Genomic DNA, 26746 nt, shown 5'->3' on the forward strand with positions numbered 1-26746 from the left:
ATAACTTCTTCGTCTCTGAGATACTAAAAAAGCAAATAAATATAAATATCACATAACTATTATGCACATAATAATTCAAAACATAGAATTTGAGTAGTGTGGTCGTCAATAATGTGTGGAATTGGTGAATGTTACACGTGTGTAAAGTGATCACTTAAACCAGCCTATGACGGTCGTCAGCCCCGTAAATGCCCAGCCTTCTATTTTCTTCTTCATCTTTGATGAGATGTCAAAAAATAATATGAAAATAACTCCTGTAATTGGAGATAATCCAGATTTTGTGAACAAGTATTTGGACGCACTCAAAATGTTGTAAACTATTATGAATCTATATTTATTTAAATGTAAATAATTTTGCTAAACCTTAAACTAAAACTCACCAACTAACGCCGCTTCTCCGTAGAGGTACGCATAAACAGAAAGAAAATGATGACACAATATGTCTGCAAACAATCTACGCCTGTTCCACATTCACGCATCTCCTTATATATACCTAACGATTATTCTAACTTCTGGCCTGAGCAATTTCAAGTATTTCAATAACTTTTATCGTTCCAAGTTTTCCTGGGTTTTCCTCTGTTTCTATTACCAATAACATTAGCCTCATTAATTTAACCTTAAATCATGAAAAGTTATTTTTTGAAATTTGACACTACGTTGACTACATAATACCTGTGGTAGGTAAAAATATGTTTAAAAAAAATTAACTTAATATTTTACTGCAATGACAGCGCCATTTGTTAAATATAACCGCAACACAAGTAATACTTAACATTTCTCATGGCGCACAACGTGCTTCATAATAGCTGCTTTTACTTTGCGTTTTTATTTGTAATCGATTGCATTTCTGATTTTTAGATTATTGAAAATTTCATTGTGAGATGAAAAATATTAGAAATGTGTGTTTTTTCCTTTATTTCTTTTACATTTAACCAGACTGAATTACCGCAATGCGTGGCTGGGTATAGCTAGATTACAATGTAACTATTAATATCATCATCATATATTTACGTCTTAAGCGCCCTAAAGGTGGTATTTTACGAAAATGGCGCTATATAAATTTTCCAATTTTCCAAAAATTATTATTTATATCATAATTGACCATGGAATAAATACAATAGTTATCAAGTTAGCATATAAAGGTTGCCTCTAAAACATAGCTCTTTGTCTGAGGTCTCGTTCTATCCTCCCACTCAAAGAATTTCGTTATTTCCGGAGGAAACTTTTGTTTCGGCATACCTGTATTATTTATACTAGCTTCTGCGGGCATACCTGCGTTACATCACACAATATTATGGTATATGTATGTATTATTGTTCTTACCCGAAGCTGCGTTGCAGTCCTTGTAAAAGCAATGAAAAATATATAATAAATGGTAAGTTTGCATATTTTAATATCTCAACATTTGGAGTTCTCGAAACTAGTCATATTTTCATAAATCAACTTAAAAAGTGTTTAATTTCTACATTAGCTTCTCGGGGATACCTGCGTTACAACACACAATATTATGATATATGTTTGTATTATTGTTCTTATCCGAAGGTGCGTTGCAGTCCTTGTAAAATATATATATATATATATATATATATATATATATATATATATATATATATATATATATATATATATATATATATATATATATATATATATATATATATATATATATATATATATATATATATATATATATATATATATATCACTTCACTTCTGTCAGCAGTAGTGAGCGGACGTATAGTGATAATTACATATAGCTTATTGCCGTGATAACTACCGTCTAAACACAAACCCGCGCACGCCCGGACGGGCGACGCGAATTCACGCCCAACATGGAACCAATAATCAACAATATCAGAAATGAAATAAACAAAATCACTACGGTTAAAGATTCGAAAATAAAAAATGTCCTAGAACAGAATTTAAAGGCGCTAGAAGAGCAAATAAATAAAGAAAAAAACGAATACCATAGCCAAATAATTAACCTGCAAGAAAAAATCATAAAAAACAACGAAACCTACACAAAAAAAATCGAAGAATACTTAAACAACAGCAAGAGGACGTACTCACAAGTACTTACAACAAATAATAAAATACCTGTACCCCAACAAAAACATGCAATAATAATAACAGGAAAAAACAACATAATCTCTCAAGAAATCAAAGATAAAATAAAAAAAAACATTAAAATTCCAAAACTAAAAATAGGAATCGACGGTATCAAAAAAGTAGGAGTAAATAAAATAATCATCAACTGCACTAAAAAAGAGGACACGAAAATTCTAGTAGAAGAAATCAATAATGTACTAGGAAGAGACGTTAATGCAGAAGAAATACAAAAAAGGAAACCATGTCTCATCCTAAAAAGACTAGAAACCCACCTCTCCGAAGAAGAAATAGTAAACGGCATCATTATGCAAAATAATGGTTTAGAAGAAGACGATAAAAATAGTATAAAATTATTAAAAGAATTTAAAAATAATGACAAAGAAGGAATCAATAGAGACACGACTAACTATATTATACAAACTTCAGGCAAAATAAGGAAAATTCTAATAGAAAAGGGCAAACTCAACATAAACTTTCAAAGAATTACAGTAGAAGATTGCAACCCTCTAACTCAGTGTTTCCACTGCCAAAAATATGGTCACACTGCTCTACGATGCTTATCTCGAACTCAACCACCTACATGTCGTCACTGCTCAGGAGAGCACTCGCAAAAAAACTGCACAAATTTAGATAAAAAATCCAATTGTTTTAACTGCGCTTCGCAAAATCGCAACTACAATATGAAATACTCCACTGATCACAGCGCGGATAATACCTGCTGTGAATACAGAAAAAAAATGTTGATCATAGCGAAAGACCGAATAGATTATGAGTAAGTATTTTTTTGTTTTTAGTGAGTATATATATGCATTTCCACACAATAAAAAAAAAAAAACATTATTACTTCACTAACCGTAATTTTCTCCTTATCATTTACCTATTCTTATTTTTATTTTATTTTTATTATCTTTATATCTTCTCTCAGTTCTAATGACTGACTTCTTAATTAATTCTATAGATACTAAATTCCAAATAGACGAACGAACTTTTCATACCGTTAATGATACAAATGCTATAATAGATCCAAACCCTGACAATAGCTTAATTATATTGCATATGAATATTCGAAGTATACGAAAAAATTTTGACGAATTCATAGTAGTAACAAATAGTTTTAATAGACTGGACGTGATTATATTGACAGAAACTCACTCATCATATGATATCGATTACCACATTCCGAACTACACTTATTATGCAACAAAAAACATCATCAACAAAAATAGCGGAATCGCAATTTTCATAGCAAATACACATAACGTTATTGATTTCGAAGAAATAATAATAAAAAATGTTAATATCCTAAAAATTAAAATTAATTACAAAGGTCACATTAGCAATGTTTTAGCAATCTACAGAACTCATTCTTCATCGATAACAACATTCATAGAACATTTAAAATGTATCTTAATCAATCTCAAAAATGAAAAAACTTTTTTATTAGGTGACATAAATTTGTCCATCGACAGGGAATATGACTGCAATAATAAACATAATTATTTGAATACTCTAGCGGAATTCAATTTCACATCATTTATTAATAATCCCACTAGAAACATTCAAGGTCAACGACCTTCCTGTATAGACCATATTTTCTGTAACGCACTCGATTCTGATAATATAACAGCTGGCGTTATACACACCTCTATTACTGATCATTTTACAACAATAATTAAATACTCATATAACCTACCGAACACACATATAACGAATATAAACATACCAAATAAAACCTCTTCAGCACCGGCATTAAATAATTTACTTTTAAATAAACTCAACTCCGAGAAATGGGAAGAATTATTCCAATGTACCGATGTAAACACATGCTTTAAATTATTCGAAGAAAAATTTTGTCATATCATGAATGCCAGCAAATACCAAACCTTCAGAAAAAAATCATCAAAATTCAAACCAATAAAACCGTGGATTACGCATGGACTTATTGTGTCTATAAGACATAAAGAAAGTCTAATAAAAAAAATTAGAAAAAATCCCGAAAACGAAAGCCTAAAAAAATATTTTAAACTGTATAGAAAAAAACTTGTTTTTCTCATCAAAAATACCAAAGAAAAATATTACAAAACAAAAATAGATTTTGCAGAAAATGACAGTAAGAGAATGTGGAATATAATAAATGATATAATTGATAAAAAACACCCCCAGCAAAAAAAAATAATGTACCTCTCAAACGAAAATTCACGAATTCATTGCTTAGAAATGCCTCACAAAACTGCTAATATGTTTAATAATTTTTTTGCCAGTGTTGGTAAAAATTTAGCGCAAAAAATCCCTACTCAAACTAATTCCGATATTTTTAAAACAGATACTCCAACTTCCAATAATATATTAGCATCATTACAAATAACATCCCAGGAGGAAATTGAAGAAATCATAACAAATATGAAAGGAGGATCTGCCCCGGGATACGACGGACACTCTGTTAATACATTAAAATTCATAAAAAAACAAATCTCTAAACCTTTGACACACATCATAAACCTTAGCCTCACAACCGGTATATTCCCTTCAATTTACAAGAAAGCCATTATCATCCCCATCTACAAATCTGGAAATCCAGAATCAGTCACAAATTACCGACCTATATCTCTCATATCAAACATAGGTAAAATCATTGAAAAAATCATTAAAAAAAGACTGTCCACATATGTAAATAAATTTAATATAATCAATGAAAACCAATATGGATTCATGGAAAAAAGAAGCACACAAGATGCAATTGCCAAACTATCATACATCATTCAAGATTCTCTCGATAAATCACTCAACTGTATAGGAATTTTTGTCGACCTAAGAAAAGCTTTCGACAGTATTTCTCATGATAAACTTCTATTAAAACTAAAATCTGTCGGAATTACGGGTAAAGCCTTAAAACTTTTCCAGAGTTATCTTCTCGAAAGAACCCAAATTGTCAAAATCAATGAAGCCTATAGCCAACCCCTTACTAGTAATTTCGGTATACCTCAGGGTACAGTCTTAGGCCCTTTACTATTTATCATCTACGTCAACGACATATTTCACCAAAACATCAGCGGTAACATAATATCCTATGCTGACGACACCGCAATAGTTATAAACGGACCCAACTGGAATACCGTAAATGATCGCGCAAATAAGGACATGAAAATCCTAAAATTCTGGTTTGACAATAATCTATTATCCCTAAATACAGATAAAACATTCTTTATCCCATTTTGTATCCATAAACTCAAAATACCGACAAATATAAAAATTACAATTCACAATGGCGACTGCAGGGATTCAAATTGCAAAAACTTATGTTCTGTTTTATGTCCAAAAAAAGAAATAAAATATCTAGGTGTAATAATAGACCAACATTTGAAATACCATAGTCACATTAATGAACTAGTAAAACGAATAAGAAAATGCATATATATATTCATTAGAATCCGAAACATACTAACCATCGACAACCTAAAAAGAGTTTACTATGCTATCGTTCACTCACTACTACAGTATGGCATTATTGCATGGGGAGGCTCATACAACAACATACTGAACTCAGTGAAAATAGTACAGAAAACCATAATTAAAGTCATCTTGAAAAAAAAAAACATATTTCCAACAAAATTATTATTTAAAAAATTTCAAGTCCCAAATATAGAATCCATTTATAAAAAAACCGCAGTTTTTCAAATACTAAAGGGTGACAACTATTTAAATTTAACAAAGAATTTATCATCGAGATTCTCAAACGATTTTTCTATTCCAAAATGCAACACCAAGCAATTTCAGCAAAACTTCAAATATTTGGCAATCAAACATTTCAATAAACTCCCTAAAGAAATAAAAAAAATAGATGATATAAAAATCCTCAAGAAAAAAATTAAAGCTCTATACATTTAAATCTTTAAAAAAATATATTAAAAAAACTATTATATCTTTTATTATGTAACATTAAACCACGAGTGTAAGTCCCTTTCCAAGCACAAGAGCACAGACTCTTTTATGGAGAGGCACAGCGAATCGAAATATAAAAGTTCTACATATGTATAAATGATTCAAATGTTATTATGTTATAAATAAAAATGTAAATATATTAAATGAATAAAAAAAAAAAAAAAATATATATATATATATAATTAAAATGGTAAGTTTGCATATTTTGACATCTCAACATTTGGAGTTCTCGAAACTAGTCATATTTTCATAAATCAACTTAAAAAGTGTTTAATACCTGCGTTACATCACACAATATTATGGTATATGTATGTATTATTGTTCTTATCGGAAGGTGCGTTGGAGTACTTCAAAAAATATATGTTTATAATAAAAATGGAAAAGTTTTACATTTTGACATCCCAACATCTGTAGACGATCTGAATATTAAAACATTGTAATAACAAAAAGTATGAGTCCAGAAAACAAGATCATCACTCTCAACAATCAAAACCTACAAGAACCTAACCTCCCGAAAACTGAGATAGTTATCGAGAACATAGAGATTGATTCTCTCCAGTACAACTGGGTTTGCCGTCACACCGCGGATCAGACGGAAAAATGCGTAGCTAGGTGCGCATTTTTATATCCCTTCTTTTCCCCAGACTGCTAAATCCAAGCATCCCCAGAATTAAGTCTGAAGGGAATAACCATGGATAGTTTCCATACTCCCTTATGAAGAGATATATCAGAAATCTCCTCTGCACCATCTCTAATATAAGGGACACCAATCACTTGACGACAACCTGACCATGTGTCAATTTTCATATTACACTTTTTTTAATACAGTATTTAATTACAAGTGTATATAAAGTCCACAGTATTTGTCCACCTCCGTAGTGTAATGGTCAGCACGCTCGGCTACCGTTCTGGAGGTAAAAGGGGGGTAAAGGGGGGTAAAATAAATGTAAGTGATTTTTTCGCTGTCATATTTATTCAATATTACCCTGGACTGGTACCTAAAGCGGAGGGCTGATCACCTTTCCTTCATGTGTAAACGATCAAGATAACACTGCGTTTATATGACGCAGTGCCCTATGTATCTTTGGTGTGCGGATAAGGGTTTTATTATTATTATTATTATTACATAAAGTCATTAATTTATTTTTTTTAATGCTGTACTTAAGAACGAAACATAAGTTTACGAATCATTTAAACTGCTCGAAACGTCAAAATTTTAATGAACGATTCATAGTAACCTGTCAAATATCATCCCTTATCTGTCATTTGGTCTGAGTACAGTTAACATTCAGGTATAGGTTCGTCGAATAAGTTAGTAATAAAGGGATGAAACCAACCCGAACTACCCCAAATACTTAATTATTAAATAACATTCCACAACAAGTTAATAACTCTATAACATTTATTTAATATTGGTATAAAACCATTTTGAATTATGTGGCATTAAAGTTAATCGAAATGATCATTTAAAAATGCAAAAAAAGTTTATGAAAGTTATCTTTTCACTTTCGCCAAAAATATAAAGTTTATTTATACTTTATGGATCTCTTATTTTTTTTGTTAAAACAAATTATTGCGCTATGGTGTCCTTCGTTCTCGTAGGAATACTTAATCAGATAAAAGAATCTTTTTTTTCGTTAATTGAACTCCTGAATGAAAAGATAAAATGATCGGTACCCTATCTAGTTACCAACCAAATCTAATTAAAAAAATCTTGCTATAAGATGGCAATTTGGCTTACAAAATAGATATGTACTTCAGTTTCAGATTCAGTAATTTGTTGTTACGGTGCAGAAAGATGCTTTTTGTATAACATTTTATTACAAATGTTATAAAAGCTGCCTAAAAGGATTTTTATCATCTTTTAGTGTCTTATTCGATCATCCGGTAAAATATATACCTTTAGTGGTAAAATTTAAATATTAATTTTAAAAAAATTAAATTGATTTTATAAAAGGGATGAAAAAGGGGGGAAAGAAATATAAATATATTTATAGTAACATTCCACTGACTTTCAACAGTGCTAAATTAAATAATTTTATACACATATCGCTCACTCCTTTCAAGAACGTCATAAATCAAAAATTGTCGATTTTCAGTTGTGCATGTTTTCGGAATGCCCAGAAAATGTACTATATCCCAGCAAAAGCGAGATATTTTTACTTAATATTTACCCGCTACAGGGCAGAAAGTGTTGTTTTTGCATTTTGAAGAAAAGGTATTGTTTTATTATTTTTTTAAATATACTAAATATTTTTCAAAAGGAGAAAAAACCTTCAGGTTTTACCTAAAAAGATCTGTTGCATAGTAAAAAGTTCAATAAGTGGCTTGATATTTATTTTGAATACATTGTATTATATTTTTAAACATTAAAAACGTTCTCCTGAAAAATCAAGTTTTTTGATTTATGACGTTCTTGAAAGGAGTGGGCGATATATGAACCAAAAATGCATAAAACTATAATCATGGGCTTTCAAATTCATTTCCATTTGTAGAAAGACGTTATACGTATACTGACTCTCAATTTGAAAGTTTCTCAAACTAGTATTTACTTTACCTTTATTTAAAATCGACAGTCGATTGATAAACATAAACGAACAACTCACCTTTCATCGGCTCAATGCTGCGAATAGTTTCCTTCCCGACCATGTTCTGGAAGGAGTGCTTTTCGAGCAGTTCCAACATGTGTTTCGGGAATTTGTTATTCTTCTCATTTCCCGGCTTTGTGACATTCGATTTACTTTCCGATTGTATCGCGCTGAAGGCGTCGCGTGACCCGCTCCTAGTTCTCCCGTCTGGCTCCGGAATATCCAGGTTCAAAACCTGACGAACGAACTCCCTCAGCGCTTCCTTTTGAGTTTCGTTCAATTTTCTGGCCGGCTCCGCGCGAATTGGCGGGAACACGTACGAGTTGAAAAATAATAGTACGAAAATGAGCGCGTACATCTTAGCGGAGATTCAAACCGCAATTAACACAAACAAACAAATAAATCACAGGAAAAAAACACTTCTGATTTTTTTTATACTGGAGATTAACTCCTAGAAGTTTGACACTTATTTGTGAGTTTGATATAACAACGTTTGTCGATATATTATAACAAGGACGAAAGCGCGACCATCCCCCACGGCTTACCAAGCGCGACTGAGTCGGACCAAGCTCACCGGAGCCGCTTGCTACACAAAGCTCTAAAGGGGTGCTCTAAAAAAGTGAATGATGTTTTCAGTACCTTCTAAATTGTATTTTTCGCTGCGTTGTTAGTTTAACGTAAATTCAGCAGTGAGCCACTATTTTTATTCAATATTGAAGGATCTGCTTACGTAATTACTTATACAGAATGGTACGTAAACGAAAATCAGGATAAATCGTTTTTATTTTACACATTATAGGTATCTTAACTTGAGATGAAGCATCTATTGTTTTTTTACATGAAAGAATTCAACTGGTTAAATTTTAAAATGACGGTGTAGGTATCAAAATTTTTTGGTATTGGAAGTAAATGTACTAAAGTTTTTGTTTTGAAACGCATACTACTACTTTTTTTAAATTATAAATATTGTAAAACAAAATTATAATATTTCGATATTTATTATAATTATCTCAACACGACGGTAGACTGAGCATCCCGGGGTTTGCGATCTAGTATTTGGCTGGTTAAAGTGATCACTTTATATACATTTGTGTAAGGTTAATAATTCTGCCCTATATTGATCATTCATATTACGCTGTTATTGAATTCTTTTCGTATGTCGGTTTTTAATTTTGATACCATACCACAAAGTAAACAATTAATAATTAGTTCTTTCAATTATTTTTTGAAAGAGAGAGTGAGAGCCAGAATGAACAATTAATTTTTAATATAATTCTATTTGGCCAGTTCATTATTTACTGTTTTTATTGTTTATTCTGTCCAATACTGGATTATTCTCCTTACGAATGATATTTTAATATATATTCCACGTGTCGCAACTCGAGACGGACCATTGAGCAGAAATAATAGATTTACCTATGTAGGGCGTTGTTGTCATAAAATATTTTAAGACAAAAATATGAAAGTCTGGAGACTTATAAAGGTTACGGCCTATTAAATGGCCAGACTTTTATATTCATATCTCCATTACTGCTTCGTTTAAAATCTCTTAAAATATCCACAAAAATATTTCCATTTATAGTTGTATTAACTTGATAGGAAACATCAATAGTTCCCCTTCATATGAAAGAATGTGGAAGTCTGAGCATCCCAGGGCTTACGACCTGGCATTTGGCTGGCCTAAGCGATCACTTTATACGTTTTCGCAACGCTTACAATTCTGCCTATTATTGAACATTTAGATGTTTAATTCTAAACTAACTAACCATCACGCCGCTTCTCCGCAGGGGTAGGCAGAGAGAATAGAACGCCGCACCACTTTGTCTTTGCAAACATTATTCGCCTCTTCCACGTTCATGCATCTCCTCATACATACCCGCCGATTATTTCGACTCCTAACCTGGCCGCTTTCAAGTGTCTAGCATACCTGATCGTGCCAAGATTTTCTCAGTCTTCTTCTGCTCCTTTTTCCAATTACATTCGCTTCATAAATTTGTTATATCGTTCTTTCCTCACTCATTCGTTTTACATGTCCAAACCATCTCAACACACCTTTCTTAATTTTATCGATAATGCTTATCTCAGCTTTGCATTCCTTCCAGATTTCACTGTTCGAACATCCATCATTCATCGTTTTGTCGCACATTCTTCTGAGATATCGCATTTCGACTGCATTCAGTCTACTTTCATCCTTCTTTTGCCAACTGTATATATGCAATAATCACTAAACCTTTTACATATGAGTATGATTTTCGATATGTTTGGAAGGAGGACTTATTAAAAATATTCCAACTACAAAAGTATATTCAATAACAAAAAGTTAAAACCTTTTTCAAAAATAATGTTTATACCGTTAATAATAATAACAAATAAATAATAAATTTGGATAACTTATATAGCGCCATTTCCGTAAATTTGAGATGATTGTAACGTTTTTTCTACAACTATTTTAACTTTAAATATATGTTTTGTCAACAGTCAATTATTTTTACCATTATAATTTTTTTTTAAATTAGACTATATATAATTTATATTTGAAGCACTAACTTCGTGATTTTCTATTTTATAATAAAAATGTTACTTTGTTTTAAAATCACTATAAATATTTTACAATAGCTTAATTATAATGTCTACCGGTTTCGAAGCTAACCGTTTCTTTTTCAAGACTGATTAATACTAAAACACTATCTACTAAACAAAATTCAAAATATTTTGACGGTTATGCAAAGGAGCTTGGGTATATCTCAAGTGGCTTTACATAACAGTCAAAATATTTTTAATTTTGTTCAGTAGACAGTGTTTTAGTATAAATCAGTCTTGATTAATAAGCGGTTAGCTTCGAAACCGGTAGACATTATAATTAAGTTATAATAAAATATTTATAGTGATTTTAAAACAAAGTTACATTTTGATTATAAAATTTAGATTTATTTTCATATTTTGATATTTTAAACATGTAAATTCTCGTAAAACTACCTGCCTTCAATCAATATTGGGCATAATTCTATAAGTTTGTAAATATTTATGAAAAAAATACAAAACTTTTTCCATAATTATTTGTAATTTTATATTAACAGCAATAACAAAACTTATTTTTTGTTTTATAACATGTAAAGCTAGAATTGAATTAAAAATTACGAATGCAAAAAAGTTTTAATGCGAAGCAGGGTGAATTTAAAATAGCTCGCGCGAGAGCTGGGTACAGAGATATTCACTTAATATAAATATTGCTAACGACTGTGTCGAAACTAACTTTTTATACCGCATTATGAAAAATTATTTCTAAAGTTTTATACTAACATTATAAATCTCATAAAAAAAAGAACAAAAACTTGAAGCTTTTTCGAGCTTTAAGTGATTATATCTCGATGGCCTTGGGGAAACATATTACTTAACGTAAAATAAAATGCCTTCATAAAAATATTACCAATGTACAATAAGACATTTTTTTTGTTGGAAAATTCAAGGAGTTTTATTGTTATTTCAATAATATTTTTTAATATCATGAATGAAGTTTTTTTTATTTCATAACTGTGAAAGTAATTATATAACAAAGTAACGTGATTCTGATTGCAAGGATTAGTGACTTCCGACATTGAAAATCTTGTCTTCCAAAATCACATCCAATAAAACCCTTGTCAAAATTGTAAAAAAATTATTATTTAAGCGAAAAATAACTTATTCATATTTTAGACATCATCAGGTTAGGAGTTGAAATAAGCGGAGGGTATGAATGTGGAAGAGGCGAAGAACATTTGCAAAGATAGAGTGGTGTGGCATTATATTCTCTCTGCATATCCCTGCAGTAAGCGGTGTCATGGTTAGTTAATAAGTTATATGTTTTTCGACATCTTAACATAGATGAAGAAGAGTATCTGAGTATTTACAGGGCTTATGACATAACCTAACCTTAAAACCAGCCTATGAATGGTCAAAAGCCCTGTAAATACCCAGATTACAATATTCTTCTTCATCTATGCTAGGATGTAAAATATATCGAAAATGTTCAAATAACTCCTTAAAGGAGAAACCCAGATTTGTGAACAAGTATTTGGACGCATTTAAAATGTTAAGAAAAAAACATTTTATCTTGATCCAATGGACAGCTTAACAAAAAATGAAGAAGTGTATTAGAATGAGAATATATAAGTGGGATGAAACCACGAATATGTAAAAAAAAATGACACATTCAAAATATTGATCACCTTGCCTTTATGAAAGTAACGATTAATCTAACACAGCATTAATACGATGCAGTGTCCTATGCACCATTGATTGCGGATAAGGGTCAGAACTCAGAACTCAAAATATTGTGAATTTATATTTAATTTGAATTCATTATATTCAAAAACAGTTTTTTTTAAATTAGGGAAAATGTGTTTTCCCGAGCGGTATTTACTTTACGGAAAATTTAAGTATTTATCCCAGCAATCTAGAACGTAACAAATGTGTGCTTTTACGGTAGCACTCAAGTCAACCGAAAGCGTTCTCAGTGAAAGCTTTCCCTGTCGATACACTGCATGGCCGTTGTTCAAGCGCCGTTTCCAATGCTGTTACTGTACGATATTTTATAGGGTATGTTATTATACGGCACCATCTACTGTATTATATATTGTACCCTGCAGTCCGAACGGATGGTGAGAAAACAGATTCGCAGTTGTTTATCTCCCACGATTCTCTGAAATGGTTAATATGACGGGGTGCATTTCAGCTCAAGTTTTGTTGCTTTTGGTATACATAACGCGATTTTCCGCTTATAATGCTGTTAAAAAAGCAGAGATCTCTGACACGTTATAATCCAATCGTTTAATTCAACAAAGTAATTATTATTTTTTTTAATTCAAGTTTCACTAGGTATATACCAATTTTCCTTAAATCTATTGTGACATGTGTTTTGATGCATTCCGCATCATTTTCAAACATTAATATTTTCAACAATTTAGATTTTTTAGGGATTTTTTTTCTCTTATTGACGACGCGTAAGCTGGTTCACAACGCAGGTTATTGAATTTTGTAAAATGTCACAGCGAAAATGGGTGATAAGAATATGAAGTGATTGGACTGACCTTTTAGTAGATCTTCGTATTCCTCTAAGGAGAACTGTTATAAGCTGCCAACTCTTGTTTCTGTATGTTTCTTGTTTTTCGTAATAAAAAAATTAGTTTGGTAGGTATTTAAAGAATTTTTGTTTTCAATTTTAATATTTAATAAACGTATCACTCTCATACAGGAGAAAACGACCAAGTGATTTTTTTTACAAAAACGTGATTATTGACTAATTGACATCTTACTAGCTAAATGTTGACCAGGAAAAACTTCCAAAGCGATTTTAAACTTGGAAGTACGAGTATAATATCCTCTTGAACATTTTACGTTTTGTTAGTTGGTCACTTTCTCCTGTACGACTACGATATATTTAGCTCGGGTATGTTTAAGACTTTATGATGCGGTTTAAGCGAAATTCGATTAGCAATTGAAACAAAGCGAGCACTGAATTGTTGCGACAGCAAAAATGTTCCAAACCCCTTTTTTGGAATCTTCAAAAATGTGTATATAGGACAGGATAGAGTTCTACCGAAGAAAAGGAAACAGGGATAGGAATCAGTCTACACTTTACACTTACACACATTATCACAAATACACAAGCAATTCAATTTTATACTATTTTTTTGTCTTAAGAGGCCGTTATCAAAAATATATATTAAGTTATGGTAGAGTGACTCGAACCTCGAAACTGTGACTATGAATCCGCGACACTAACCAACGGGACAACAACTCGACATAACCTAACCTAACTTACCTTACCTAACCTAACCTAACCTTACAAAGAGACCAAACCTGACTGTATATAAACAAAAATATTTTATTTTTTGACATCTCAACAAAGATGAAGAAGAATATGGAAGTCTGGGCGTTTACGGCGCTCACGTGTGCAAAGTGATCACTTAAACCAGCTGATGGTATTAATCCCCGTAAATGCCCAGACTTCCATATTCTTTTTCACCTACGTTGAGATGTCAAAAAAAATGAAAGACAACTTCTGTAATTGGAGATAATCCAGATTTGTGAACAAGTATTTAGATACACTCAAAATTTTGTTTACAAAAACATTATTTTAGACTCTTTTTTAATTTATCTTGCCGACTAAGGTAGCATCTTGACTCCATCAGATATTTCTCAAATTAATTTTTCCGGTTCGTATTGATTTAAAAAATAACAAAAACAAACCTGAGAAATAGTTTCGTCACTCTTATTATGATGCTTCATAATTACTAATCATATTATCATAATAACTTGGTTATCATTTAATGTTTTAATTTTTCTGTTATCATCGTCACCAGCAGGAAGTCAGGCATATGTAATTGTTATGTACATATGTACACAAAATGCAAACTATTAATATTAAATTAGCACTTATCATTATATACATACACAAATACATGTGATAGTAGTTGGCAATTATGCAAATCTAATATGTATTAGCTTATTCAAATCACTACATAAATTTAGTTTATAAGAAAATATCACAAATGCGCTATTTTACTACAGTTACGTTTATCCTTTCTTACTTACTTTAACCATACCCGCTCCCTATGTGGAGCATATGGAGTCCACAAACTGTCTCCAGGATTTTCTGTAGCTGCCAGCTCCTTTGCATTCTCTCAAGTCATGACCGCCCCCCACCCTGTATTTACACACACATATATATATATATATATATATATATATATATATAATATATATATATATATATATATATATATATATATATATATATATATATATATATATATATATATATATATATATATATTTATATATATATATATATATTTATATATATATATAAATATATATATATATATATATATATATATATATATATATATATATATATATATATATATATATATATACATATATATATATATATATATATATATATATATATATATATATATATATATACAAATATATATATATATATATATATATATATATATATATATATATATATATATATATATATATATATATATATATAAATTTAAATAAACATATGTATGTATAAACACATACCTAAAGGCTTGCGTACATGGATATGTGAAATAAAGTAAATTAATATTTAATATCTTATTTTTGATATTTTTAATCTGAAACTCACTTCCTTAATACTGGTTGAAATAAACGATAAATTATTGTATTGTTTGCATGCTGTTATAGTAATTGTCCTGACGAAGAGATGGGTACATTTCAAAACAGGTGGACATAAAAATCTCGGTGAGTGGTTATATACTAATAATACTAACATTTTAAAAATATATATGAAAGATGAATTATTAAATTATTATATCACAGTGCTGCGTTTGCCAGCGAGCTGATTGATCTTCATCTACTACATCCCTCCAAAAAAAAACACTTTATTTTCACTTATTTATTTTTTTACAAAAATGTTAATAAAATTAGTATATAACCACTCACCGAGATTTTTACGTCTACCGGTTTCGAGACGTACCCGTCTCTTCGTCAGGACAATCACTAACACAGCATGCAAACAATACTACCCTTCACCACCATAGCACCATTTACACACTCAAAACTACACAAAATGTCTAACACATGCGATTTTTGGTCGACCCAAAGACCAACATGCACTATAGTTTTCAATACAGACATGCGTTACGAGCCGAGGTTAAACGTATATTAAAATTAGACTTTATTTTCAATTGATTTTCTTTCGCAGTTTCTTTTATTTATTTTTCATTTCATTTATTCTTCATTTTTGTAATTTTAATTTCATTTTATATTTTTTTTAAATGTATAACATATATGGCTGACTAAGTATTGCACCCACCACTTAGTCAAGCTGGAATAAATAGTTATTATTATTATTTTTACTAATATTATATTGAACACACGCGGTTAAAAAGGTTAAAGGTTTTATGCGAAAAAGAAATCTTTCTAAATTCAAGTGAGGATATTTTTGTGAAATCTAAGCAAGCATACTCCTTCGAAAGAAAGTGTGTTTTTATATATCTTTGCAACTAAATACTGATATAACGTGTTAAGTGTATATATCTGTAAAGGGAAGGGCTTTATAAGAAAGAAAAACCTTTTCTAAAGTAGGGATATGATCCCCTAACGGAAAAGGGAGATAACCTTTAAAGAGCCTTTGAGATATTTAAAAGTCTTATTATTATGTTAAAAAATATAAACATATTTATGCAAAACTTTTTTTGAAGGGATACCTTTACACAAAACGTCTTACGTAATTGGCTTATTTATAAATCTCATACAAAATATTTGAGATATTTGCCAAGCTTTGACTTCAGTTGCGAACAAATACTTTTGAAGGCTTGAACCGCAAATTTATGCTAAATTTGAGTCGTGATAAAATTAATGTTTTCCTTGACAATTTCCATCATGGTTGATGATTTTAATCAATATCTTCAATTGTATCATTATATTATCAATTATAATAAAAAGTAGCTGGAAAGTTTTTTTGTTAAATTTTCTTCAAAAACATATACTATCAACACCTAAATTAGTGTATGTTGTCCCTATTATAACCATCTATATGTTTCTTTTATTTTTAAGTATTAATAAATACCACCTTACCTATGACATTTTTCTTATTGTGTAGAAATAATTTTATCCAGCCATACCAGAATCGTCCTTAAAAAAACATGACTTTAAAAAAATATATTGTGTGTTTATTAAAACAGGGTAAGTATTTTAGTTTTGAAAGAAAATAAATTCATATTTAGTAATTGGGTAATTGTTTCTGTTTAGCAATAAGATTTTATTGTGTTTTTTTTTATATAACACCCTGTTGTGTTTTGCAAATCCTTCAAATAAAATTATCAGTTTATATACTTTGAATATATGTATGTTTTACGAGGATATTAATTTTAAATTTTCCATCGTAAAACTCGAATTGATAGAAAGAATATAAAAAAAAAATATTTCAGTAAAAAAATCGTTTTAAAATCGTCTCTAATGAATTTGAAAACATAGTTAAAATTTCACAATTATTCAAATCCGGAGGTATTTGTTTTTATACAATGAAAGATGAGTTTATTTTAGTAGAAAATTGTAATTTTGTACTTTCATAAAACGCTTATGAATTTGAATTATTTTATTGTATTTAAAATATCTTATTTGACTTTGCGTATTCGTCTTTTAATGAAAATATTATTGTTCTAATGAAAAATAAGCAAGCTTATTAAATTTATTAAAAACAACAATTACGAAGCGTCCCATGTTTGTTTTTCATCAGCGTGATGAGAATGAAGATTCCTGTTATGAAAAGAAGGTTTTGAAATAAATATTTTAATGACATGTCACACTGAATGGCTCAGCAACACAACTACCCCCAACTGTGCAAAAAGCGTTTGTGAAATGTAATGTTTTGTCGTGTGATAGGAGGTTATGCAACCATTACGTATCACTGAAAATATTGCCGTGATATGTCAAAGAAATATATGTATAGCTAAAAAATATGTAATTACAGTTTTTGAAATATTGTCTAATTTTTACGATTGAGGCAAAGTAAATTTAAATTAAAAATGGACACAATTTTTGTACTTTGAGACTGCCTACCAAATCAAATAAAAAAATTGACGATTAAATATGTTTTTTTGTAATACATGTTTATATATATGTATATATATATATATATATATATATATATATATATATATATATATATATATATATATATATATATATATATATATATATATATATATATATATATATATATATATATATATATATATATATATATATATATATATATATATATATATATTATATATATATATATTATATATATATTATATATCTATATATATATATATATATATATATATATATATATATATATATATATATATATATATATATATATATATATATATATATATATATATATATATATATATATATATGTATATATATATAAATATATATATATATTTATATATATATATATGTATATATATATATATATATATATATATATATATATATATATATATATATATATAAATATTTATATATATATATATATATATATATATACATATATATATATACATATATATATATATATATATATATATATATATATATATATACATATATTTATACATATATATATGTATATATATATATATATATATATATATATATATATATATATATATATATATATATATTTATATATATATATATATATATATATATGTATATATATATATATATATATATATATATATATATATATATATATACATATATATACACTTTAAATAATGTTTTAAGTAGCACTATACAAAATTGAAATGGTTCTCCTGAAAATGATTTTTGCAGAAACTTTTAACGATGAAAACAATAGAGCGTTGTGTTTGATTTGTTAACATATTAAACATAAATGGACTGTTGTTCCGGGGCTCAATAGTTTATCTTCCGTGAGTCACGTAAACATAACATGCATAATATTTCGAAGCAAGTGTATGTAAACAAATTTATATTATATATTAAAGTAAAATACAAATAACGCGCTTGCATTTACGTCATACATTCAATATTTATCTATAAACCCTAAAGCGCTTAAAAATAGGTGAATGCAAATGAAAATGCTGCAAATGTGCAGTTTAACAATTCGGTTACAGTTATTCGATTTATAATTCTTTATTCGTTTCTTATTGGTCATATTCAAAGGAAATAATGAAAATTATTTTGAATACACGCTAAAACTCATCAAGGATGAAATAAATATCTGAGAACTACCAAATTAGTTGAATATATCTATATTAAAATAGTTTGCTCTGAACACTGGTGTTTCTTCCAAAATCTGTGTATTTTTCAGAATAAGTTATGTATTAAAAAAGTATTCATAAATGTACGCGAGATGAACAAAGAGACGCAGTTCATCGGCTTTTATTTTGTTTATAATTTTGTCCTTTAAAATCATATATAAGGGGTGGCGGACTAATTCTTGTGTGCTCAGATTAAATAATATTTAAAACGTGTATACGCCGCGCTCGCTCTGTTTTTATATTGGTGTCGCTTTGTTCTTCTCGCCCTCGTGTTTTGTAATTTTCGATATATTGGTGTAATTTTGTTATTTTCACACTTATAACTTTGTAATTTTTAATAAATAAAAGATTGTCTTCATTTGCGCGTTTCCGTCTTCCTAATCAAACGTGTTCCAGTACCGTTAGCAGTAACAACTGGTATGACTGCTAGTTTTTTGTAATACAGTTAAATATTGATTCTTTTTATAGGTAAGGTATTTTTTAAGCCTCTACAATCTTACGAGTGATTTTAAGTTACGGTTAGAATTATAAAAAAAATAATCGCTTTATATATTTGCTACAAACCTATTTTAACTGAATTTTCAACCTTGTATCAAGTACAAGTATATAACTATTTATCATTCCTTGTAATTTTAATTTATTTTAGTAACTCAATCTAATGTAGTGAGTTCCTTATTATAAATATGGATAGCGGCTACTATTACCGGATAATATTCTTTACATTTTCCAAAATTTATTTTTTCCCAGCTTACGTATTTGATGTCAAATATTATATTGCAAGAGTTTGAAAAACGTGAAATTTACAAAATTTGATCACTCATAAGAATGTTTGGCATTAAATGATCAAATCCAAGAAACGAAATTTTGTCATCAGTGTATTCAGTTTTTGAACTTAATCGTTCAACACAGTTCTTAATATTTACCAATAGAGGATAGAATTTCAATCCAATAACTGTATTCAATATTGTTTTCAAGGTTTGAATAATAATAAAATAATAGATAATAAAAGATAAAATATTAGGGACAATCCAAATTTGTAAACAGGTATTTAGACACACTCAAAATGTTGTTAAAAATACCAATTTCAAATAGTGTTATAATTTTTTGATAATGTTAAAAAATTGTAAATGAATACACTTTTTTTACCACTTTAGTTTTTTACCATTTACATTTTTTTAAATATATAATGGCGTTGCATATAAAATATATTGCTTTGCCAAAGTCAAGTTAATTGAATAATATTACTTAATTATAAATATGATGGACTTATTATTAAAGTATAAATTAATTCCGTTCAATTTAAAAAAAAATATAACTAAAAGTTTGTAGATAATTGGGTTCCCGCTCCATCATGTCTGACTTACCACAAATTTAATGCCGAAACAATAAATAGAAAAATTTTAAAAATCGTTGCATTGAAAAAAAACTTGAACATTGTACGTGACTTACAAACTCCAAAGTTTTAACGAAATTTCCTCAATTTTAGGTTGAATTTGAAACTTTTACTGAATTTTTCAAGCGTATTGCCAACAATCCAGTTGCGCTGAAAGAACTACGAGTACGAAAAAGACCTTTTCTTTTATTGGCATTGTCATCCAAAGCCTTAAAAGTTATGGAAGCCATTTCCATGCAAACCGAAAGAGATAATTTGAGATATTTCATTACTTTTGCGAAAAATTGCCCTTGGCACCCCTGTGTAAAAAGTTGTGTCTTGTACTTTATCGTATTCTCTGACATTCAACATAAATAAATGTCGAGATTTGATGTTTTAGTCGTTACTCCGATAAGGCTTTATTTCTACATTCATATGATTGCAAAATATATAATACGAAGCAGTTTTACGTTATATCCGAAGTAATAATTTTTAATATTAAAAATATTTATATAATAATAATAATTAAGCGGTGGGTGCAATACTTAGTCAGCCATATATGTTTTACATTTTTTTTAACAATGAAATTAAAAATAATAGACAAATAAGAAAGTGAAAGAAAAAATAATAATAATAATATAGTGCGGTCGTCAATCTTTAAAAAGGTTGAATTAGTGCATGTTACACGTGTGTTAAGTGTTCAGTTTAATTGGCCTATGACGGTCGTAAGCCCATTCAATGCCCAGACCTTCATATTCTATTTATATATGTATATATATATATATATATATATATATATATATATATATATATATATATATATATATATATATATATATATATATATATATATATATATATATATATATATATATATATATATATATATATATATATATATATATATATATATATATATATATATATATATATATATATATATATATATTTATATATATATATATATATATATATATATATATATATATATATATATATATATATAAATATATATATATATATATATATATATATATATATATATATATATATATATATATATATGTATATATATATATATATATATATATATATATATATATATATATATATATATATATATATATATACATGTGTGTGTATGTGTAAATGTAGGTATATATTGTTCAAATTCGACACATGGTGTTTTAATCACTAGAATTTCACTAGACTCATATATGGTGAGTTTAAAGAACCTTTTTTTATTGAGCAGACACTCCTTCATTTGTATATGTTGTCAGAATCCTGGACCATAATAAGAAATCACTGTCAATCATTCAATGTACCACCCAGTGCAAAAAAAAATATTTCAGGAACTAAATCTAGAGCCAACCACTCCCTCCACGTATTACACCATTAATACTGTAACATTTGTACTTTATTATTTAATGTAAAGTTCTCTCAAACTGTACCCGTCTCTAGTTTTGATATGCGCCAAGTTAGTGATAAGCCAAGTTTCCTTCCTTAAGCTAGCAACTCGTACATAGTTTGTTGCAGTTGGGTACTTACAAACTGCGAATGTCTGTAACAGCTGCGAAAATAAACCATTCGTGTAATTGTTTAAGCAACTGGATGAATTGAAAATCTCTCATTTCGCTTTATGGACCCGAGAATCGTACCTACAAGGGTTAATGGAAAATAGTTTCAAAAACACAAATGTAGCCAGCTGTTTATTTAATTCAATTTTGGCTATTCAATAGAATGCGTATTACCATAGTCACGATACATTTTTAAGATTAACTTGGTAAATACTATTATATCTTAAAATCTTTTGAAATACGTGCTTAAATACATAATATATATATATATATATATATATATATATATATATATATATATATATATATATATATATATATATATATATATATATATATGTATATATATATATATATATATATATATATATATATATATATATATATACTACACATATATTATATTAATCATATATATGAATGAATGAACGTTTGTATGTTCATTTAAAATGTTATTTATTTAACAAAGAAATGAAAAAAATGACACTATGGAGTAAAAACTTTGAACATTTAAAATACTGTAATAAAAATATTCATGTAGCTTAAAACGTTTATTAACGTAATTTAGGCATATCAACAAATTTCACTTATTTTTACGAATACATAAAAAAAACACTTAACTCATATACGCATTAAGCATATAGTTTTTATTGTTTTCTTTGTTTATTATTTGTTTGTAGTAAGCTTAAATTGATACAAAAGCATTTTTAACTAATAATTTGACCGCGTGCGCACCCCTTACTAAGCCGCTCACAAGAATGGAAATAATAATTCAGTAGATATAAGAAGAGCGATAAATCTTGTAATATTTACAAACAAGCCTTCGAGACAACGATCGCCGGGATCACAACACGTAATACCTTCGTGGGAGGGCAATCAGACTAGCCTTTTTATGTTGAGCTTTCGAGCATTCGGGTTCCTTGTTCGGGGAGTGTTGTTTGTAGTAGAGCGGTACCTACCGATACCTACCTATTGCGTTTTGGACACAGGACTCCCAGTAAGATCATAATCAATTATAAATATAATCTCCACTTTTGTTTAAGGCCGAGATTTCAAACGACCAAATTCAGAACGCGAGCGGTTGCGCTAGGTCGTATTTTCGAGCGCGATTTGTTTTTAGAATACTTTTTTAGTGTCAACATAAGAGTAGCAATATCCACGTATTCGTTTTAAACAGCTTTTTCATAATTATGGTGAAATATAAGGGAAAAGCAATGAAAATTTTAGCATTTTATTTTTTTATTTATTTTATTTTTATTTATTTATTTATTTTCATAATACATAGATACATCCAATATACATATTCATTTCATATACACATTTATTATACGTATTACGGCTCTTTAGGCATGGCCTGTGTTGAGCCGAATACTAACATGGTAATACAAGTTTATATATATTTTTTTAAAATTTTTAATATACATATATTTTTTTAATGATTAGATTATAAACATAACATACAGGAGATACAAAAATAATTTATGTTTTAAGGTTTTTTAGTGTGATAATTACACCTGGACTTTAATTAATTCACTTTCCACCTTGTCCCTTCCAATGTTAAGTAACCATCGACGGACACTGTTCTTAAAGACCTGATCACTCCTGGAAATCTTAATGGTTTCGGGCAGCAAATTAAATATTTTTGGAGCGAGGAATGAAAAATTTTTTTGGGCAAAACTTGTTTTAATGGCTGGCCCAATGTAGTTTTTATTTAATGCTGCCCGGGTTCGAATAGTTTGTTGCGTTCTAACCTTTTCCATTTTATTCCAGAAGTGAATCAGTACTTCCTTGACGAACAGTTGCCGTACGTCTAGTACCGTATAGCTTGTAAATAGCTCATTGGAAGGGTGTGTCGAGTTACATTTATTTATTATTCTTAGGATAAGTTTTTGTACTTTGAAAATAGGGTCTAGCGTGGTTTTGGATCAGATGTACTTAGTGTTTTTTTAGAGGTATACAAATTCAAATTTACCGTAATAAATTGATGGTGGCACTCGCCGTGTGGCATGTTGCGCCATCTTGTTGAAACCACAGCTCTGTCACATCAATGCCATTCAACTGAGGTACAAAAAAGTCAGTAATCATGGTTCTGCAGCGCTCTTTGTTGACGGTATAATTCTGGCCGGCATCGTCTTTAAAAAAATATGGGCCAATGATTTCACCTGCCCATAACATAAAGCACACCAAACAGTGACTTTTAATGGACGTAAGGGCATTCCGACAAAAGCTTCTGGGTTTTCTTTACTCCAAATTCGGCAATTCTGCTTATTCGCATAGCCATTTAACCAAAAATGTGTCTCATCGGTGAACAAAATTTCGCGTTGAAAAAGAGGATCAAGCTGAATGTTGTTTTCGGCCCATTCACCGAACCTACGACGGGCACAATGGTCAATCAGTCTATGCATGGTGACATGGCAAAACTTGACTAACTGAAAAAAAAATACTGCAAATCAACTGTCAAATTTATGTGTTTCGGTCGAATCAAATCAAATCAAATCAAATAAACCATAAAACCAAATATATTTCTACAGCTTGTTATATGACAGTTGACAGTTTTAAACATGCTTTTTACTTTTTAATCTTTACGATTTAAAACATCGTTTATTAATTAACAATCGGTTAAAAATTGACAAATTTGTAACCTATTGATAAGTTATAACTTAGTATGTGTAATAATGTAAACACGTTACTAAGTTTCAATGTTAAAATAAACGCAATGATTTCGCATTCATTTGTAGATTCGTTTCTCGACAGATTCACTTACTATGAGCCCACACCCGAGACGCAAATAGCAGGTAGCAGGCAACCCAATCCTGTAGGGTAGAATTACAACACACTGATGAACGTCTTAATTGCCTTGGAGCTCGCCTCAGGATATTGGATGAGTTTCCTATCAAATGTACCATATAATTGAGACCCGCATATATACTCGCATGCAGGATCTATTGGTAAAGGAATTACAATAACGTACGGCATGACATATTGATGTGTACATACGAGTATACTTATAACCTATACATCCATATGTCCCCATGCAATGTGATATTCGTAACTCATTGCTAATTTAAAAAATACATTTATATACAAAGGTGGTGGAAGGTGATCATTGAAAGATGTCCCACCGCATTTTCATATCTCATACTGAGCATCCTGACAAAAGACTTGGCACGACCAGATCAATCAGAACCTAAAATTTAGTGGTGCCAAAAGTTCACATAATCAAAGGGCATGTTTTCCTTCACAAATTTGTGTATTTTTTATAAGAATTTGTGTATTAAAATTGTATTCAGAATTGTATGCGAGAAGAACAAAGAGACGCAGTCCATTAACTTTTAAATTTTAACAATATTATTCCCACCACATGCAACTCCTTTAAAATCGTATATAAGGGGTGGAGGACCAATATTTGTGTACTTAGATAAGATTAAAATTCAAACATATATACGTCGCGCTCGCTCTTTGTCTATTGGCGTCGCTTTGTCTTCTCCCCCTTTATAATTTTCGGAAAATAAATAATTGACTTTCATTTACGCGTTTTCGTCTTCCTCATCATAAGTGTTCCAGTACCATTACGTTCCAGCATGTATGTCTAGATGTGTGGACGTGAAGGAAGCTAAGAGTGTATGTCAGAACAGAAGAGTGTTGCGTTGCATCCTCCCTGCCTACTCCTGCAGTGAAACGGCGTGATAGTAGGAGTAGTAATAACAGTGTTCGTAATTACATTCACAACATAAGAGGAGCAATATCCACGTACTCGTTATAAACAGCTTTGTCATAATTATGGTGAAATATACCATACGTGATAAGCAATGGAAATTTTAGTAAAGAAGAAACATAATCAGGAGTCAACTTTGCTCCTTGCAAAAGGATAGTTGTTGCTAAAGTAACGTTTTTTTCCTTATTGAATGAATATTTTCATAAAAGACCCAAGGCCACAATATATCTAAGTCTATTATCGAGGTAATAGTTTCATGATATATTTTGTATGACTTTCTCCCCCGCTGAGAATCCAATCCAGGACCTCCTGCATGGCAACTAAACGTCCTAACCACTGTAATACTAATACGGAAGCAAACAGTTTTATATTTACTAAGTGTATTTCTGGACTAATAGCTGAAGTGCAGAACTAATCACATAATAATAAGCATTAGTTTATATACACACACACACATATATATATATATATATATATATATATATATATATATATATATATATATATATATATATATATATATATATATATATATGTGTATATATATATATATATATATATATATATATATATATATATTTATATATATATATATATATATATATATATATATATATATA

The 26746-nt window shown here is 29.1% G+C and overlaps 1 protein-coding gene and 1 long non-coding RNA gene across 3 annotated transcripts in view; one reads left to right on the forward strand and one right to left on the reverse strand.

Annotated features, from left to right (window-relative positions):
* Window positions 1-9192, reverse strand: part of LOC148313066 (uncharacterized) — a 138018-nt gene extending 128826 nt beyond the window's left edge. For both annotated transcript variants that reach the window (XM_088268886.1, XM_088268879.1), the window contains exon 1: window positions 8655-9192. In XM_088268886.1, the coding sequence (XP_088125012.1) occupies window positions 8655-8994 (340 nt within the window). In that variant the 5' untranslated portion in view covers window positions 8995-9192. The remainder of the gene's footprint in view (window positions 1-8654) is intronic.
* LOC148313067 (uncharacterized) lies at window positions 1722-25937 on the forward strand. Its single transcript, XR_015838404.1, has 2 exons — window positions 1722-2881; window positions 25166-25937. It is a non-coding gene; the product is annotated as an uncharacterized LOC148313067 (long non-coding RNA).
* Window positions 25938-26746: the final 809 nt, after the last annotated feature.

The sequence above is a fragment of the Brachycentrus maculatus genome, unplaced genomic scaffold (genome assembly GCF_059751285.1).
Source record: "Brachycentrus maculatus isolate JH-2025_06_01 unplaced genomic scaffold, ASM5975128v1 h1tg000024l, whole genome shotgun sequence".
NCBI lineage: Eukaryota > Metazoa > Arthropoda > Insecta > Trichoptera > Brachycentridae > Brachycentrus > Brachycentrus maculatus.